At 39.6% G+C, this 19,660-nt stretch overlaps 1 protein-coding gene across 1 annotated transcript in view; it reads left to right on the top strand.

The window, feature by feature from the left end:
- Positions 1 to 19,660, top strand: part of ADCY10 (adenylate cyclase 10) — a 93,217-nt gene that overhangs the window by 30,684 nt on the left and 42,873 nt on the right. The window contains exons 13-18 of the mRNA XM_069548397.1: positions 2,603 to 2,756; positions 3,902 to 4,094; positions 4,610 to 4,696; positions 8,099 to 8,373; positions 9,836 to 9,972; positions 16,143 to 16,271. Coding sequence (XP_069404498.1) covers positions 2,603 to 2,756; positions 3,902 to 4,094; positions 4,610 to 4,696; positions 8,099 to 8,373; positions 9,836 to 9,972; positions 16,143 to 16,271 — 975 coding nt within the window. The remainder of the gene's footprint in view (positions 1 to 2,602; positions 2,757 to 3,901; positions 4,095 to 4,609; positions 4,697 to 8,098; positions 8,374 to 9,835; positions 9,973 to 16,142; positions 16,272 to 19,660) is intronic.

Genomic DNA, 19,660 nt, shown 5'->3' with positions numbered 1-19,660 from the left:
AAAACAACAGAATGGGAAAGACTAGAGACCTCTTCAAGAAAACTAGAGATACTAAGGGAATATTTCATGCAAAGATGGGCACAATAAAGGACAGAAACAGTATGGACCTAACAGAAGCAGAATATATTAAGATGTGGCAAGAATAACAGAACTATACAAAAAATATCTTCATTACCCAGATAACCACAATGGTGTGATCACTCACCTAGAACCAGACATCCTGGAGTGTGAAGTCAAGAGGGCCTTAGGAAGCCACACTGTGAACAAAGCTAGTGGAGTTGATGGAATTCCAGCTGAGCGGTTTCAATCCTAAAAAAATGAGGCTGTGAAAGTGCTGCACTCAATATACCAGCAAATTTGGAAAATTCAGCAGTGGCCACAGGACTGGAAAATGTGAAAAATTTTCATTCCAATCCCAAAGAAGGGCAATGCCAAAGAGTGTTCAAACTACCACACAATTGCACTCATGTCACGCTCTAGCAAAGTGATGCTCAAAATTCTTCAAGTAAGGCTTCATGAACAGAGAAATTCCAGATGTTCAAGCTAGATTTAGAAAAAGAAGAGGAACCAGAGATCAAATGCCAATATCCATTGGATCATAGGAAAAAAAAAAGAATTCTGGAAAAACATCTACTTGTGCTTCATTGACTACACTAAAGCCTTTGACTCTGTGGATCACAACAAACTGTGGGAAATTCTTTAAAAAATGGGAATACCAGACCACCTTACCTGCCTTCTGCAAAACCTGTATATAGGTCAAGAAGCAACAGCTAGAACAAGACATGGAACAATGGACTGGTTCAAAATTGGAAAAAGAGTACGTCAAGGTTGTCTATTGTCACTCTGCTTATTTAACTTAAAAGCAGAATACATCATGCGAAATGCTGGACTGGAAGAAACAAAAGCTGGAATCAAGATTGCTGGGAGAAATATTAATAACCTCAGATATGCAGATGACACCTCCCTATGGCAGAAAGCAAAGAGGAACTGAAGAGCCTTTTGATGAAAGTGAAAGAGGAGAATCAAAAAGCTGGCTTAAAACTCAACATTCAGAAAACTAAGATCATGGCATCCAGTCCCATCACTTCATGGCAAATAGATGGGGAAGCAATGGAAACAGTAACAGACTATTTTCTTGGGCTCTAAAATCACTGCAGATGGTGACTGTAGCCATGAAATTAAAAGATGCTTGCTTCTTGAAAGAAAAGCTATGAGCAACCTAGACAGTATATTAAATAGCAGAGACATTACTTTGCCAACAAAGATCTGTCTAGTGAAGGCTATGGTTTTTCCAGTAGTCATGTATGAATGTGAGAGCTGGACCATAAAGAAGGCTGAGCACTGAAGAACTAATGCTTTTGAACTGTGGTGTTGGAGAAGACTCTTGAGAGTCCCTTGGACTGCAAGGAGATCAAACCAGTCAATCCTAAAGGACAGCAATCCTGAACATTCATTGGAAGGACCAATGCTGAAGCTGAAGCTCCATCAGCTTCGCCACCTGATGAAAAGAACTGACTCATTAGAAAAAGACCCTGATGCTGGGAAGGACTGAAGGCAGGAGGAGAAGGGGATGACAGAGGACGAGATGGTTGGATGGCATCATAGACTTGATGGACTTGAGTTTGAGCAATCTCCAGGAGTTGGTGATGGACAGGCAAGAGTGGAGTGCTGCAATCCGTGGGGTTGCAAAGAATTGGACATGACTGAGCAACTGAACAACAGCAACATGTTTCTGTGACTCCTTCTGTCCACCGAGGTTTCAAAGATGGTAGGCTGAGTTTGAGATTTCAGTCAGGGTATCCTGTTATTCATATTTAAAAACATAAGAAAAATAAGAATGATATGGTTATAACCCAAGGTGACTTATTTTCCTTTTTTCTTTTTCTAATTTTTCTCTATTGTCTACAGTGAGCTTATGCTCGTTTTATAATCAGAAAAATGGTATAATTTATTTTTAAAATTTATGTTGTTCTTATGATTAATCATATATATGAGGTTTTAAAAAAAATTGATTTTTTTTTATCACTGGTAACTCTTCTTGTAGCCCTGAGTAAAGATAGTTTCTCATTTACAAAGAGTAAGTTTCCTTCACAGAATTAAAAGTAAAAATATTTTATCCATCCTGTACAACATGAGAACCTTAACTTTATAAATTGATTTCTTCATGTAATAAGCTGTAGTTACTTCTAATGTGTTATAGAAAAAATAGAAAAAGGAAAAGAAAACAAGCATTAGGGTCAGATAACCCTGATTTAATTCCTGATTGTATATTCTAAGCAAATCTCAGTTTGCTACACTAAAATTAAATTGACATCATAGTGAACATTATAAGAATCCTTTCCCTCACAGCTTATGGGCATCAAAAAAACAAAACAAAACAAACAAACAAACAAACCTGTAAAACCACACTACTAACTGTAAAGTTCTAGCTGAAGATTAAAAAAAAAATTTAAAGTGCACAGGACCTCAAGAAACTCCATGAACAATGCCATGGAAATTCCAAGGGTATTCTTAGAAGCAGTATCACTGTGTGCTTTTTTATATCTCTAGACAATTTTATGTTGATTTGGTTTGCTCCCTTTTTGAAAAACAAAAATAACAGGACGTGAGGAGGAGATCAAATACTTCATGTGTACTATGAAGAAATTTTTGATGTCTAACTGCAGTCAAGTCCTGATGTATGAAGGAATAGCGGGATATGGAAAAAGTCAGATACTTGTGGAAATTGAGTACCTGGCCCAAGGTGAGAACCACAGGTGAGTGTCTTGCAATGACCACTTTTTTGTGGATCCAGAGAATCCTGACATCCTTAAGAATTTCATGTGTTTTAATGTTCCTCTCCTTTTATAGGTTGCCTCTTATAAACTACCCACAATCTATCAGTTATTATTGGGTATCATGCCCCTTATGCTAAATAAGTAATTAATGAGAAACATATTGAAGTGAGAAAATAAAAAGCTGGGTTGACCCCTTGAGATCCTAATTTAATGCCTGGAGAGGCTTGGATATCGATATTTTAAGTTTCCTAATGTTCAGACAGTTTGAGAACAAATGGTATAGATGCTGAAACCAAAGCTAGATTTGGTCTGAAGCAAATACATAAGCTTATCCTGTAGTTGACAGGGAATCACTAGTTCAAATCACTGAGCCCTGAGAATGTGGTTAGAGAATGGAAGGCCTCTGGATTTTCCTTTGAAAGGCAGAGCTAATGTACTTGCCTCTTGCTATTTGTCTCTTTTCAAAGAAGGAATGTCATGGGGGCTGTCTTTGGGACAGCCTGTCTCATGGAGGTGAACAGTGTGGTATTCAATAACAGTGACGATAACCAAGACAATGGTAACTGTGTCACACATCTTCTCACCATCTAAAATAAAGGCTTTATGGGGAAATTCTTTTTAGTCTTAGTTTTGGCTATGTTTCTACTCTGTTTAAATGTCAGGCCTGAGAGAGGCTAGTTTTTGAATGTATTTAACATTCCTGAGGGAATAATTCAAAATAACCAAAGACATTTTATTTATTCCATCACTTACTGAGTATTTATAGTACCCAAGTGTTGTATTAGTTTGCTAGAGCTACCGTGACAAAGCACCACAAACTAGATGGCTTAAACAACAGAAGTATATTGTCTCTGTATATAGGAGGACAGAAGTCTTAAGATCCTGGTGTCGTAAAGTTGGTTCCTTCCATCAGCTGTGAGGGACAATCCGTTTTGTCCCTCTTTCCTAGCTTCTGGTGGCTTGCTGGCGATCACTGGTATTCCTTGGCTTGTGGGAGCACTACGCCAATCTCTGCCTCCATTTTCACATGATACTCTCCATGTGTGTTGTCTGTGTCCAAATTTCCCCCTTTCCCAAAAATACATTTAAAAACTCCCTCTGATTCCTGACTTTCTTATAAACAGGACTATTGCTATTGTGTTGACTAAGATCAGCTTCAATCAAAATTTTTATACCATCCAGATACTCATGGCCAATGTACTAGGTCTGGATACTTGCAAACATTATAAAGAGCGACAGACTAACCTTCAAAGTAAAGTCAAGTCACTGTTGGATGAAAAGTTCCATTGTCTCCTTAATGACATTTTCCATGTGCAGGTAACGAGCTGGTGTTTAGACTCCTGTGAGAAGTTGTTAACGGGCAGTGAGGCCACCCCTCTGTCATGCTTTATGACACTGCATCTCTTTGGCTTTCATGATACTTTCCTTTTCTTATCTAGGGCATCCAAGGTGGTAAGGAAATGGCTCCCAATCCTTGAATGAACACCCACCTTCCTAAGATATATTGGTACCAGACTCAAGAAAATCCAGATAAACACCCACTGATTCATTTTTTTTTTCCCTCACCTTCCCATCCTAGGTATACTATACTAGCTAGAATCCCTCTGCTCCCAAAGGTGATTGCCAATGCAAAGATAAGAGTGTGCCGTGTTTTTTCTCATATCTATTAGATTCAATGACATAGAGTATTAGAGCTGGAAGAGATGTTATGAATTATCTAACATATGAGGATTTTAAGGCAGAGGACAGTAAAGTGAATTGCCAAAGACATACAACTAGTAGTTCCCTCTGCTATTTTCCAATACTCAATATTCTTATAATTTTTTATATAGTTCCCTATTTCACGAGAGGTTTCCAAGATGAGCACCATGAGAAAGCAAAAGCAGTTGGAGGCGTTGTTTATGAAGATCTTGGAGCAAGTAAGAGCGTCTATGGGTCAGATAATGGAGGGGAGGGGAGAAACTGGGCGTCTCACCACAAAGCCGGGTTGCCTCAAGAGTTCGGATTCCAATGACAAGAAGCTGTGAATTATGTGAAAGCTTTAACCCAAAGTGTTTCGTTGTCCTCCATCCTTCGAAACCTCAAGGTGAGAGTCTATTCAGAATTTAGTTGTATTTGAAAGGAGTCCTTTAACATTACTCCTGAGAGTTTGGCCTCTTCTTAAAACCAGTCCTCTTTTTTTCCCTCCCTCTGTATAAGAAGCAATCTATCAAACCAGATATGTATACAGGCTCTGCAGTCAGACTATAAGAGCTTGAGCCCTTAGGCCTATCATTTGCTACCTAGGTAAGCTTGATCAAATGACTCCACCTGTCCATGCTTTTACTTTATCTTCTATAAAGTGAAGAAATAATAGTACCCAGCTCACAGGATTATAAAGTTTAAATGACTAGATTATGTGTAAAACACTTAGAATAGAGTCTCTTTTATTGAAGCCACTCAGCCAATGTTAACTTTTTCTCTCTGAGTAATATCATAACTGTGCATTATATGCGGGTGGTCACCAACTTTGTATCCCATCCCCTAGCTCTCTTATAAGCACCAGAACCATATTTCGAAGAACCTTCTGTGTATTCCACTTGGATATGGGGAATCATACCCAGTTCAGTGTCTAACACTAAATTCATTTTTTTCCCCTACTTCAGTACCCGATCTTCCTCATCCTGATCCTGACCTTTGATTTAGTTAATAACAAGTTCATTCACACATCATTCAAGTTACCTTTGCTACCTTCCTCACTATTTGCCACATCTGGATCTACTCTGCGGCCAAGTCCTACATGTCGACCTCAGACCGACTCTGAAAGCCTTCCATCCTGGGTTCCCCACTAGAGTTCAGGCTCTTTCTCTTCTGTTACTATAGCTTTCCAGCTCATCTCTGTGCGTCACACCTCTCCACGGCAATTCGTCCTCCATATAACTGCCAGAGTGTATGCAAATTGCTCCAGCCTCTGCTTTATACTAGTCAAACAAATCTCAATACTAATGAGATAAAAGCCAAAAGACTTTTTTTAACCTTGGAGAAATGCTACTCATCGTTCAGTGTCACCTCTTCAGTGAGAACTCCCCCAAATCACAAGGCATGACTAATTCCTCTCCCACTCTGCCTCTGTAACACTGTGAACATACTTCTTACTATGTTTTCCATACTGTATTGCAATTTGCTACTTAAATCTGTGTCTCTCTCCCTCAGGAGATTGTGGACTTCTTAAGGAGAGGGAGCCTCTTGTACATTTTTGTATCGCTATTGACCAGAAGAATGTTTGGCACATAATAAACAATTCAAGTTTGTGGCAATAAATGTACAATAGAACTTCCTTCTTCTCCACTGCAGGCAAATAAAGCCATATCAGTAACTTCTAAATGTCAGATTTTGAGGACTGTTTGCATCACAAATATCCAGGAAGCTTGATAAAATATATGTATTTATGAGTTCTATCTGAAACTGAAAAAGGCTTGGTTTGAGCCTAGGAATCTGTTTAGTTTGTTTTTAAAATTCCTCAGTGGTTCTGATCCAAATCTAGTTGGAAACTGTGACTAAAGCTGTGCTTTGACTCAGTGCTATGATGACAGTCTTTGGACCATTTACTATCAGTGTGATCTTGGGCAAGTGGCTTAACTTTTCTGTGCCTTAATTTTCTCAGTAAATAGAGTCAATAGTGCCACCTCTGTAAACATTATGAAGATTTTTAATGAATTAATTTATGGAAGTGTATCACACAGTGCTGGGAACATAGTAGGTGCAGTGTAAATATTGGCTTTTATTCACATTAGATATGACCCAACTCAATCTATTAAAAATTTTTTTTAAATTTATTTGGCTGTTCTGTGTCTTAGTTGCAGCACACAGGATCTTCAGTCTTCACTGTGGCATGCAAGATCTTATAGTTGTGGCATGTGGGATCTAGTTCCCTGGCCAGGGATCAAACTGGGGCCCCTTGCATTGGGAGCAGAGAGTCTCAGCTGCTGGACCACCAGGGAGTCTTCAGTCTTCTTACTTTAAATCTATGGAAGCTGGGGCCAATGATGTACTATTGAATTCATGTGGGGATTTTGGTTCTTGCTTTACTCTCCTCAATTCACAAATAATTCACTGATAAGACCATTCTATGACTAAAACTCACATTCCTATCTGCCCATAGATATTTTTAAAGATATGAGTTTTAAAGATATTAGTCAAATACAAAACAAAGCAATGGGATGCTAACCCCTATTCATTAAAATGTTCTCAGAGTCAGTGAAGAGCTTACAATCTGGTGACAGAATGTGTATGTGATAAGACAGGCTATATAATACTTCAGAATGTGTATGTGATACGACAGGCTTCGTCTTCTGAAATCTGGAAGTACCCTTCACTGCTTTGGTTTATAAAAACATGTAGAGGGAAAGAATTGCTTAACAATCACTTCTCAGAGGGAACCAAGAGAAGCCAAGAGTAGTCTGGAGCAGTAAGAATGGGAAAAGTTTTCTCCATTTAGATATCTTACACTATGGAAATATAGAGCCCACTACACAAGGGCTCACACTAAAATGTGAGCTCTATGTTTTGTCTAATACTGCATCCCCAGTGCTTAGAACAGCACCTGACACTAAGCGATGCACGGTCAATGCTTAATGAGTAAATAAATAATTCAGACTAGTTAGGGAAAAGTAGTCTACATGCAAAAAGGACACTGGATCTGTTGTTAAGTGTAACGTGCTATAATTCAAGCTAGAACAGCATAAACTGCTGCCAGGGCAAAGACCAGATCAATTCCTCTCAGCACTTTGCCTCCAGCACCCAACCCAGTGAGTGCTTGGTAAAGACGTATTGAATAGATGTTGGCTGAATAAATGTCAAATAGGTATTTCCAGGAGACCTGCATTTTTCAATAAATTAGAATGACTTGAAGTAAATCTCAGTTATTTTTATGTGATGGGTATTCAACTTGACTACAACCCATCTATCCTATACATCATCTTGTCACAAAGATCTGACCAAGTATGAGTTTCTTCCAGCCAGTTCAGTCCCGGTGGTCACAAATTCCAAGTTAGCAGAATCTAAATTATCACGAAGATACTGGAAGGAAAAGATTTAACTTAGCTTCGCAAAACTCAGTGGAAACACATGTATACCCATACATATGTATAAAAAACTGAACTCATGGGAGTTCCCTGGTGGTCCAACTAGGATTCAGTGCTCTCACTGCTGTGGCCCAAGTTCAGTCCCTTGTTGGGGAACTGAGATCCCGCAAGTCTGGTGGTGCAGCCAAAAAACAAAACAAAACCAAAAAACCCTGAAGTCCTACAGCATTTTTCCTTCTATTTCTTCACCTTGTTTAGACAGTGAAAGAGGAAAGGATTATTTTCATCATTGACGAGGGCCAGTTTATCGATTCAGCCTCCTGGACCTTTATGGAAAAACTGATCCGGTCTGTTCCCATCTTCATCATCATGTCCCTGTCCCCCTTTGTCAACACGCCCTGTGCAGCTGCCAGTGCCATAATGAAGAACAGGAACACCACCTATGTCACCCTGGGGCCTGTGCAGCCTAAGGACATCCTCAACAAAGTCTGCCTAGACCTCAGTGTCAGGGGCATCCCCAAAGAACTGGATACGTGAGTAACCCACTTATTCTAAGGCCTTGACAGCTGCACTTATTCACCAGGTCCAAACTTCATCAGAGTCCTTAGGTTGTGTCTGAAAGCACCCATTTCAGTATTCTTGCTGGTCCTTCCTTTCACAGGGGCCATTGAACATGCTTGATAGGATGGATGCTGCTCACCTTTTCTTTTTATGGTCCCTGTTACATTATGTTCAACTTTGCTTAGAGGCATGAGTTTTGTTTCCCTTTCATCAAGCTGGGATTAGGTACACTCAACTCTAACCTACAGTGACTAAGGTCACAGTCATGGGCAAGTGACATGAAAGGCAAATTGGTAAACATTAAAGACCACAACCCACAACTGAGCCAGGCCTTAGTCACCAGTAATAACATGGTCTGCTACTGGTGTTCCTTTTCATGGTAGACGTTGATATCTTCTCAGTGACTCCTCTGCTGGGTCTTGTCAGCAGTCCCCTTAACAACATAGACAGTGCCCCTTCCTTAGCTGTCTGTTTACAACTCACCATGATATCTGTTCTTTATAATGAGGTTATCTCACCAGGCATGAATTTGCCATGTTCTCTCCCTTTGACTCCCTTGTCTCTCCCTCTTTATCTCTGTATTTATTTATTTAATATGTATATATTTATTATATAAATGCATTACCTTTTGATCTAGCCTTCCTAATTCTAGGACTGTGTCTCAAAGATATATTTACAGGGAACTATACTCAAAATTTTGTAATAACCTATAAGGGAAAAGAATCTGAACATATATATAACACAGTTATATGTATGTGTGTGTGTATATATAATCACTTTGCTGTATACCTGAAAATAATACAACATTGTATATATATTGACAAAAATATGAACACAGTTGGACATATGGACACGGTTTTTATTGAGGCATTATTTATACTAGTAAAAGACAGAAAACAATCCAAATGTCCATCTCTAAGAGGACAGTTAGAGTAAAGTAGGATGCATCCACAAAATGGAGCCCTACATAGCTACAAAAAGAAATAAGAAAGTTCTACTGACATAGAGGGATGACAAAGATACATTACTGAGGGAAAAACAAGGGGAAGCCTAGTGTGCAATATGTACAAAGCGGTGTTTTTTAATCTAAGGAAGGGAGTGAAATATATATGTGCATTTTCTATAGTTTTTGAAAGAAACCTTGAAAAGATAAGCCAGAAACTAATTTAAATGGTTACTTATAAGGTGAGGTAGGGAAGCAAGACTGAGGGTGTACCTTATTACATAGTCCTGAATTTGGAAAGATTTAAATGTTTATGTAATTTTCAAAAATGGAAGAAAAAGAAGCAAAGGCAATCCCTAAAAATGGAAAACAAACCAAAACAAATGGAGAAAGAAATGTGATTATTTTTGAGTGATTGAGAAGATTCAAATATTTTTCCTTCCTAAAAGATAGTTCTTTGATATAAATAGGTTGCCTCATTTTCACTACAGGTATCTGGCAGAGGGAAGCTGTGGAATTCCGTTTTACTGTGAAGAATTGCTTAAAAACCTAGACCATCACAGGGTACTTGTTTTCCAAGCAATGGAGTCTGAGGAAAAGACAAATGTGACCTGGAATAACCTGTTCAGTAAGTCCTGTAATGATGGTTCTTTCTCTCACTCTCCTTCTGAAGAGAGGGTGGCAAGAGTAGGCTTTTCTGTAGGCTTCTTCCTGAAAGGGTTTGAGGAGGCAGTGAATGCTGGACTTGATATCCCAGACTGTGAGAGAACTTAACATTGCCTGGGACTCACTGAACTGAGAGGAAGAATGTAGACCTGTAATCGAAATGAAAGAATGGAGAATCTTAATGCCCAGAATCAGAAGTGGTGAGAGATGTGGGTGTTATTAGGGGGAAAGAATAACTTGTTTCCCAGAGGTAAAATGATTATCTCAAAGTGAATTGTCAACAAGGTTTTCATGGTACTGAGACATGCAGAAGGATGAACTTTGAGATAATGGCACAAAGAGGCCAGGTGGAATTTTTAAGAAAATGGTTTTGTTGAAGAGAGAAGGGTGGGGGTTGGGGAAGGGGTACAGATGCAAGCTGGGGTGTAGACGATTAGGATTAATGTGAATGATAGGAAAATGTCTTGGGTGGGTATGCTAGTTATTCAGGGAGGTGGCAGGGAGAAAAAATAATATGCTAGCAAAAAAGAAAGGAAGGAACTATATTTAGACACAAAGGTTTAAGAGACAGCATCTATGCTATGAAAAAAGAGTTAGAACAGTGCAATCAAAAGAAAATTTTAGCTTTGAAGTTAGGAGTCCAGATTTCAGTTCTTCATATGACATTTAATAGCTGATATTTAGGGATTAGTCACAACCTTTATTGCCAGCTACTTGCTCTATAATGTAGAATAAAGGAACTCAAATCTTTTCGCATTTATTCATTCAACAAAGGTCTACTGAGCACCTTTCCTGTGTCTTACACCACAGTAGGCATTTTGGGGATCTCTTTGAATATAAACGAAGTGACTGAATACAATAATACTTTGTTGCCTCGATGAGTTTCTTTAATTAAACTTTTTGAGGTGATCATAAATTTACATACAGTTGTAACAAGTATTGGGTTTCCCATACCGTGTTATGGGAAAACTCAAATGAACTTTCTGGCTAAAACAATAATATGGAGAGATTCTATTAATATATACCCTTTGCCTGGTTTCCCTCATAGTAACATCAGCAAAACTCTACAGTATAATATCACAACCAGTATATTAATATTGATACAGTCAAGATACATAATACTTTCATCACCACGAGGATCCCTCATGTTGCCATTACAACCACTCCACTTCTTTCCCACCCATACTTCCTTCCCTGGTAATCACGAATCAGTTCTTCATATCTATAATTTTGTGACTTTACGGAATTTTTATAAATGGAATAATACAGTATATGTAATCTTTTGAGATTGTTTTTCACTCAGCATAACTCTCTGAAGATTATCTGTTGTGTGTGTTGGTAGTTTGGTCTTAGCGGTTGCTGAGTAGTGTTCCATGGTATGGACATACCATAGGTTGTTTAGCCACTCACCTGTTGGAAGACACCTGGGCTGTATACAAAAAAAAGAATGCTAAAAAACACTATTGAGTCAACTGACAAAACTGGAATATGAACAGTAAAAGATGATAAGTATATTCTACTTACGTAAGAGAATTGTTATTCTTGGGGAATTCAGAGTAAAGTATTTGGGAGTAAAAGGGCATAATTTATGCAACTTAATACTCAAATGAAGTGCTTCTGAAAAATATATACACAGAGAACAAAGGGTATAGCAAATGGGGCAAAATGTTAACAACAGATGAATTTGAATAAAGATTAATAGTGTTATTCTTACAACTTCTGATAAATTTGAAACTTACCAAATAAACACATTTTTTAAAAACCAAACAACTTTTACTGGTTTCCTATTGAGTTTACAGTGAAATCCACACTCCCTACCTTGGACTGGAGATCCCTGTGGAGCTGCCTTCCACCCCCTCTGTGGTCTCACCAACATTCTGAAATATGCTCCAGCCACATTTCTGCTCTTCTGACACCCCGAGCTCCTGGTTGCTCCGTCTCCTCAGGTGTTTTGCATACCTGCTTCCTCTTGCCCTTATCTCAGGTGTTATCTCCTCACAGTCACTTTCTCTGACCATGGCTTGCTTAAGGAAGACCGTCCCTACTCTGAGCTTTTTCATTAGTCTCTATCACCGTGTTTCTTTCTTTCACAAAACTGAGTCACATTATGAGGTTACCCTATTAATGTATTTATCTGTTGGTTATTATTTGTCTTCCACTGTGAGAATGTCAGCTCCCTGAGGCAGGAAGTCTTATATACTCCTGAATGTCCAGTCTTAGGATGGCCTGTACCTAAAGGTCTTGTACCTACAGTGATAAAAGAATGGTCATCACAGTGCTAGGTCCTGGAAAGGGAAATTAAAAAGCGTAGAAGAGCATGGATCAAGTCGTGTTCTTTATATATTTTTGGCTGTGTGGCTTGTAAGATCTCAATTCTGTGACCAGGAGTTGAACCTGAGCTACAGTAGAGAAAATGCTGAATCTGGAGGCCTGGCGTGCTGCGATTCACGGGGTTGCAAAGAGTTGGACGCGACTGAGCGACTGAACTGAACTGAACCACTAGACTTACCAGGGGACTCCCTGTCAAGTCAAATTCTTCATCCCTATTCTCCTACCCCCATGACACATGCACACCTGGTCCCTCTTCTGGTATGCTACCCTTCGTTTGCTGCCCCGATCCTGAACTCTTCCTTTGCCCCACTTGCCTCGCTGACCAGTCCTCAGATTGGCTGCTGCCCTGGGTCTATGTTCTGAGGAGGACATTCTTCACATTCCATTCTCAACCTTTCTCTTTGCTAACTTAGTACTCTCTCTCCACTTGTTTTCAGTTTTTCATTAATTTTCCAACCTTCTATGTGTAAAGTGCACATGTGAGTGAGTATGTGTGTGTTTGTATACATAATATCCAACCTTAATTTCATTCTTAATTCCAGACCCATATTTCCAATTGCCCATTGTCCTATACATCCCGCCAAACTCAACAAATATAAAATGTAATGCATTACCTCCCTCTCATACTGCATCTCCTCTTGTATTTCCCAGCTGGATTATTGGCAACACTCATGTTTCTCTCACCTTCATCACTATCTTGCCTAGGTCTCATTTTCTCAATATCATTAGTATTCTTTGCATTCAGTTCAGTTCAGTTCAGTCCAGTTCAGTCGCTCAGTCGTGTCTGACTCTCTGTGACCCCATGAATCACAGCATGCCAGGCCTCCCTGTCCATCACCATCTCCCGGAGTTCACTCAGACTCACGTCCATCGAGTCCGTGATGCCATCCAGTCATCTCATCCTTGGTCGTCCCCTTCTCCTCCTGCCTCCAATCCCTCCCAGCATCAGAGTCTTTTCCAATGGGTCAACGCTTCCCATGAGGTGTCCAAAGTACTGGAGCTTCAGCTTTAGCATCATTCCTTCCGAAGAAATCCCAGGGTTGATCTCCTTCAGAAGGGACTGGTTGGATCTCCTTGCAGTCCAAGGGACTCTCAAGAGTCTTCTCCAACACCACAGTTCAAAAGCATCAATTCTTCCGCACTCAGCCTTCTTCACAGTCCAACTCTCACATCCATACATGACCACAGGAAAAACCATAGCCTTGACTAGACGGACCTTAGTCGGCAAAGTAATGTCTCTGCTTTTGAATATACTATCTAGGTTGGTCATAACTTTTCTTCCCAGGAGTAAGCGTCTTTTAATTCCATGGCTGCAGTCACCATCTGCAGTGATTTTGGAGCCCCCCCAAAATAAAGTCTGACACTGTTTCCACTGTTTCCCCATCTATTTGCCATGAAGTGATGGGACCAGATGCCATGATCTTTGTTTTCTGAATGTTGAGCTTTAAGCCAACTTTTTCACTCTCCTCTTTCACTTTCATCAAGAGGCTTTTTAGCTCCTCTTCACTTTCTGCCATAAGGGTGGTGTCATCTGCATATCTGAGGTGATTGATATTTCTCCCGGCAATCTTGATTCCAGCTTGTGTTTCTTCCAGTCCAGCATTTCTCATGATGTACTCTGCATAGAAGTTAAATAAGCAGGGTGACAATATACAGCCTTGATGTACTCCTTTTCCTATTTGGAACCAGTCTGTTGTTCCATGTCCAGTTCTAACTGTTGCTTCCTGACCTGCATACAGATTTCTCAAGAGGCAGGTTAGGTGGTCTGGTATTCCCATCTCTTTCAGAATTTTCCACAGTTGATTGTGATCCACACAGTCAAAGGCTTTGGCATAGTGAAAGCAGAAATAGATGTTTTTCTGGAACTCTCTTGCTTTTTCCATGATCCAGCGGATGTTGGGGACGACCAAGGATGAGATGACTGGATGGCATAACGGACTCTATAGATGCGAGTCTGAGTGAACTCCAGGAGTTGGTGATGGACAGGGAGGCCTGGCATGCTGTGATTCATGGGGTCGCAAAGAGTCGGACATGACTGACTGAACTGGACTGAACTGAACTATCATCCTTCTCTCCCCTATGTTGTAACTATCAACAGATTTCAGGTCTTCCTAAGCATGACCTGTCTCCTCTCCTACCCCATAGGGAGAAGATATTTGCCTTACTGTTCCCACACCCCACCCAGTTTATGTGCCTCACCCAATCAGCAAAAGACCTGCAAGACCCCTATCCCACTCCTTGTACCCTGGGTATGAAAGTGGACTGAGGACTTCTATTCAACGTCAGTTCTCGCTTGAGCTAGCCTACTGTTCTGACAGCTTCTCCCACTCTAATAAACTTTATTTTCCTCTCATTCTGTCTCATGTCTGGAAATTCTTTTCCAACCTTTGCCCAGACCATGACATTGCAACTCAAGTGTTAATGAATGACTGGAGGGACAAATAAGAAATACATTTTGGAGTGCCAGGAGAAAAAATTACTATGCAAGTTTATATTCAAACTTCATTTTTAATATCTTTCTTTTATTAAAAAATGAGTTCTTAAAAATTTTTTTTAATTAATTTTTGGCTACACTTGGTCTTTCTTACTGGAGAAGGCAATGGCACCCCACTCCAGTGCTCTTGCCTGGAAAATCCCATGGATGGAGGAGCCTGGTGGGCTACAGTCCATGGTGTCGCTAAGAGTCAGACACGACTGAGGGACTTCACTTTCTCTTTTCACCTTCATGCATTGGAGAAGTAAATGGCAACCCACTCCAGTGTTCTTGCCTGGAGAATCCCAGGGATGGGGGAGCCTGGTGGGCTGCCGTCTATGGGGTCACACAGAGTCGGACACGACTGAAGTGACTTAGCTGCAGCAGCAGCAGTAGCAGCAGTCTTTCTTGCTTTGTGCAGGCTTTCTCTTGTTGTGGCAAGTGGAGCTGCTCAGTTGTGGTTTGTGGGCTTCTTGTTGTGGTGGCTTTTCTTGTTGCAGCACCCAGACTCAAGAGTACAGGCTCAGTAGTCTGGCAAGTGGGCTTAGTTGCTCCAAGGTATGTGTTGTCTTAGTTCCCAGACCAGAGATCAAACCCATGTTCCCTGCATTGGCAGGTGGAGTCTTAACCATTGCACCACCAAGGAAGTCCCTAATATCTCTTTCTGACAATAACCAATCTTAAGTAGAGTACAGTCTTCTACAGAATGTGCTTGCCTCTGAGTGTGGGTATTTCAGTGTGCATACAAGTATATTCTGTAAGTATACATATAAGTATATTGTATATAGTAAGTATGGGCTCCCCAGGTGGTGTTAGTGGTCAAGAACCTGCCTGCCAACGCAAGAGACATGAGACACCAGTTCTATCCCTGGGTCATGAAGATCCCCTGGAGAAGGGTACGGCAATGCTTGCCTGGAGAATCTTCAGGGATAGAGAAGCCTAGTGGGCTGTGGTCTATTCGGTTGCAAAGAGTCAGATATGACTGAAGTGATTTAGCATGCATGCACATATAGAAAGTATAAGCTGTAAGATACATCCTGATAATCTTTGAATCAAATTTTTGTAAAACTGCATGTATTATGGAATGCATTCAGTTGTTATTACCAGTCCTTTTTTTCTTGGGCAGGGGAGGGAAAGAAAAACATGTTTTGAGTAAATTTTGATTCTCATATGTCAGCTTTACTTAAAACAGTATTCCAGAATACTTTAGGGGCTGACACACATCTCTGCCTGCTCATTCTCATGTGAGACCCACCTCTAAGTTTATTGGAAAACCCAGATAATAATAGGACAATGACTCAACTTTTCTTCCCTTTACCTCTCTACAGAGAACTTTGCTAAGCCAACAGAGGACTTAAAAACGTTTACTTTCGGTGTTGAGGAGGAAAATGAAGAAGTCTGTAACCTCGCTAGTGGTGTCAGATTGAAAAACTTGTCACCACCAGCATCATTAAAAGGTAAAGAAAATGTGACCTGGTGTTCGTTTTCTTTTTGTTCTTTTTAAAAATTATTTATTTATTATTATCAATTTTTTAACTTTACAATACTGTATTGGTTTTGCCATACATCGACGTGAATCCACCTCAGGTGTACATGAGTTCCCAACCCTGAACCCCCCTCCCACCTCCCTCCCCATATCATCTCTCTGGGTCATCCCAGTGCACCAGCCCCAAGCATCCTGTATCCTGTATCGAACCTAGACTAGCGATTCGTTTCTTACATGATAGTATACATGTTTCAATGCCATTCTCCCAAATTATCCCACCCTCTCCCTCTCCCACAGAGTCCAAGAGTCTGTTTTTTACATCTGTGTCTCTTTTGCTGTCTCGCGTACAGGGTTATCATTACCATCTTTCTAAATTCCATGTATATGCATTAGTATACTGTATTGGTGTTTTTCTTTCTGGCTTACTTCACTCTGTATAATCGGCTCCAGTTTCATCCACCTCATTAGAATGGATTCAAATGTATTGTTTTTAATGGCTGAGTAACACTCCATTGTGTATAGGTACTACAGCTTTCTTATCCATTCGTCTGCTGATGGACATCTAGGTTGCTTCCATGTCCTGGCTATTATAAACAGTGCTGCAGTGAACATTGGGGTACACGTGTCTCTTTCAATTCTTGTTTCCTCGGTGTGTATGCCCAGCAATGAGATTGCTGGGTCATAAGGCAGTTCTATTTGCAGTTTTTTAAGGAATCTCCACACTGTTCTCCATAGTGGCTGTACTAGTTTGCATTCCCACCAACAGTGTAAGAGGGTTCCCTTTTCTCCACACCCTCTCCAGCATTTATTGCTTGTAGACTTTTGGATTGCAGCCATTCTGACTAGTGTGAAATGGTACCTCACTGTGGTCTTGATTTGCATTTCTCTGATAATGAGTGATGTTGAGCATCTTTTCATGTGTTTGTTAGCCATCCGTATGTCTTCTTTGGAGAAATGTCTATTTAGTTCTTTGGCCCATTTTTTGATTGGGTCGTTTATTTTTCTAGAATTGAGCTGCATGAGTTGCTTGTATATTTTTGAGATTAGTTGTTTGTCAGTTGCTTTATTTGCTATTATTTTCTCCCATTCAGAAGGCTGTCTTTTCACCTTGCTTATAGTTTCTTTTGTTGTGCAGAAGCTTTTAATTTTAATTAGATCCCATTTATTTATTTTTGCTTTTATTTCCAGTATTCTGGGAGGTGGATCATAGAGGATCCTGCTGTGATTTATGTCGGAGAGTGTTTTGCCTATGTTCTCCTCTAGGAGTTTTATAGTTTCTGGTCTTACGTTTAGATCTTTAATCCATTTTGAGTTTATATTTGTGAATGGTGTTAGAAAGTGTTCTAGTTTCATTCTTTTACAAGTAGTTGACCAGTTTTCCCAGCACCACTTGTTAAAGAGATTGTCTTTAATCCATTGTATATTCTTGCCTCCTTTGTCAAAGATAAGGTGTCCATAGGTGCGTGGATTTATCTCTGGGCTTTCTATTTTGTTCCATTGATCTATATTTCTGTCCTTGTGCCAGCACCATACTGTCTTGATGACTGTGGCTTTGTAGTAGAGCCTGAAGTCAGGCAGGTTGACTCCTCCAGTTCCATTTTTCTTTCTCAAGATTGCTTTGGCTATTTGAGGTTTTTTGTATATCCATACAAATTGTGAAACTATTTGTTCTAGCTCTGGGAAAAAATCCGCTGGTAGCTTGATAGGGATTGCATTGAATCTGTAGATGCTTTGGGTAGTATACTCATTTTCACTATATTGATTCTTCCAATCCATGAACATGGTATATTTCTCCACCTATTAGTGTCCTCTTTGATTTCTTTCATCAGTGTTTTATAGTTTTCTATATATAGGTCTTAATTTCTTTAGGTAGATATATTCCCAAGTATTTTATTCTTTTCGTTGCAATGGTGAATGGAATTGTTTCCTTAATTTCTTTTTGTACTCTTTCGTTATTAGTGTATAGGAATGCAAGGGATTTCTGTGCATTGATTTTATATCCCGCAACTTTACTATATTCATTGATTAGCTCTAATAATTTTCTAGTGGAGTCTTTAGGGTTTTCTATGTAGAGGATCATGTCATCTGCAAACAGTGAGTTTTACTTCTTCTTTTCCAATTTGAATTCCTTTTATTTCTTTTTCTGCTCTGATTGCTGTGGCCAAAACTTCCAGAACTATGTTGAATAGTAAGCTGTGAAAGTGGGCACCCTTGTCTTGTTCCTGACTTTAGGGGAAATGCTTTCAACTTTTCACCTTTGAGGATAATGTTTGCTGTGGGTTTGTCATATATAGCTTTTATTATGTTGAGGTATGTTCCTTCTATTCCTGCTTTCTGGAGAGTTTTTATCATAAATGGACGTTGAATTTTGTCAAAGGCTTTCTCTGCATCTATTGAGATAATATGGCTTTTATTTTTCAATTTGTTAATGTGGTGAATTACACTGGTTGATTTGCGGATATTGAAGAATCCTTGCATCCCTGGGATAAAGCCCACTTGGTCATGGTGTATGATCTTTTTAATGTGTTGTTGGGTTCTGATTGCTAGAATTTTGTTAAGGATTTTTGCATCCATGTTCATCAGTGATATTGGCCTGTAGTTTTCTTTTCTTGTGGCATCTTTGTCAGGTTTTGGTATTTGGGTGATGGTGGCCTCATAGAATGAGTTTGGAAGTTTACCTTCCTCTGCAATTTTCTGGAAGAGTTTGAGGAGGATAGGTGTTAGCTCTTCTTGAAATTTTTGGTAGAATTCAGCTGTGAAGCCGTCTGGACCTGGGCTTTCGTTTGCTGGAAGATTTCTGATTACAGTTTCAATTTCTGTGCTTGTGATGGATCTGTTAAGATTTTCTATTTCTTCCTGATTCAGTTTTGGAAAGTTGTACTTTTCTAAGAATTTGTCCATTTCTTCCACGTTGTCCATTTTATTGGCGTATAATTGCTGATAGCAGTCTCTTATGATCCTTTGTGTTTCTGTGTTGTCTGTTGTGATCTCTCCATTTTCATTTCTAATTTTATTGATTTGATTTTTCTCCCTTTGTTTCTTGATGAGTCTGGCTAATGGTTTGTCAATTTTATTTATCCTTTCAAAGAACCAGCTTTTTGCTTTGTTGATTTTTGCTATGGTCTCTTTTGTTTCTTTTGCATTTATTTCTGCCCTAATTTTTAAGATTTCTTTCCTTCTACTAACCCTGGGGTTCTCCATTTCTTCCTTTTCTAGTTGCTTTAGGTGTAGAGTTAGGTTATTTATTTGACTTTTTTCTTGTTTCTTGAGGTATGCCTGTATTGCTATGAACTTTCCCCTTAGCACTGCTTTTATAGTGTCCCACAGGTTTTGGGTTGTTGTGTTTTCATTTTCATTCGT

The sequence above is a fragment of the Ovis canadensis genome, chromosome 1 (assembly GCF_042477335.2).
Source record: "Ovis canadensis isolate MfBH-ARS-UI-01 breed Bighorn chromosome 1, ARS-UI_OviCan_v2, whole genome shotgun sequence".
NCBI lineage: Eukaryota > Metazoa > Chordata > Mammalia > Artiodactyla > Bovidae > Ovis > Ovis canadensis.
Note: the sequence above shows the minus strand (reverse complement) of the source record. Positions and strands in the feature narration are given on the sequence as shown.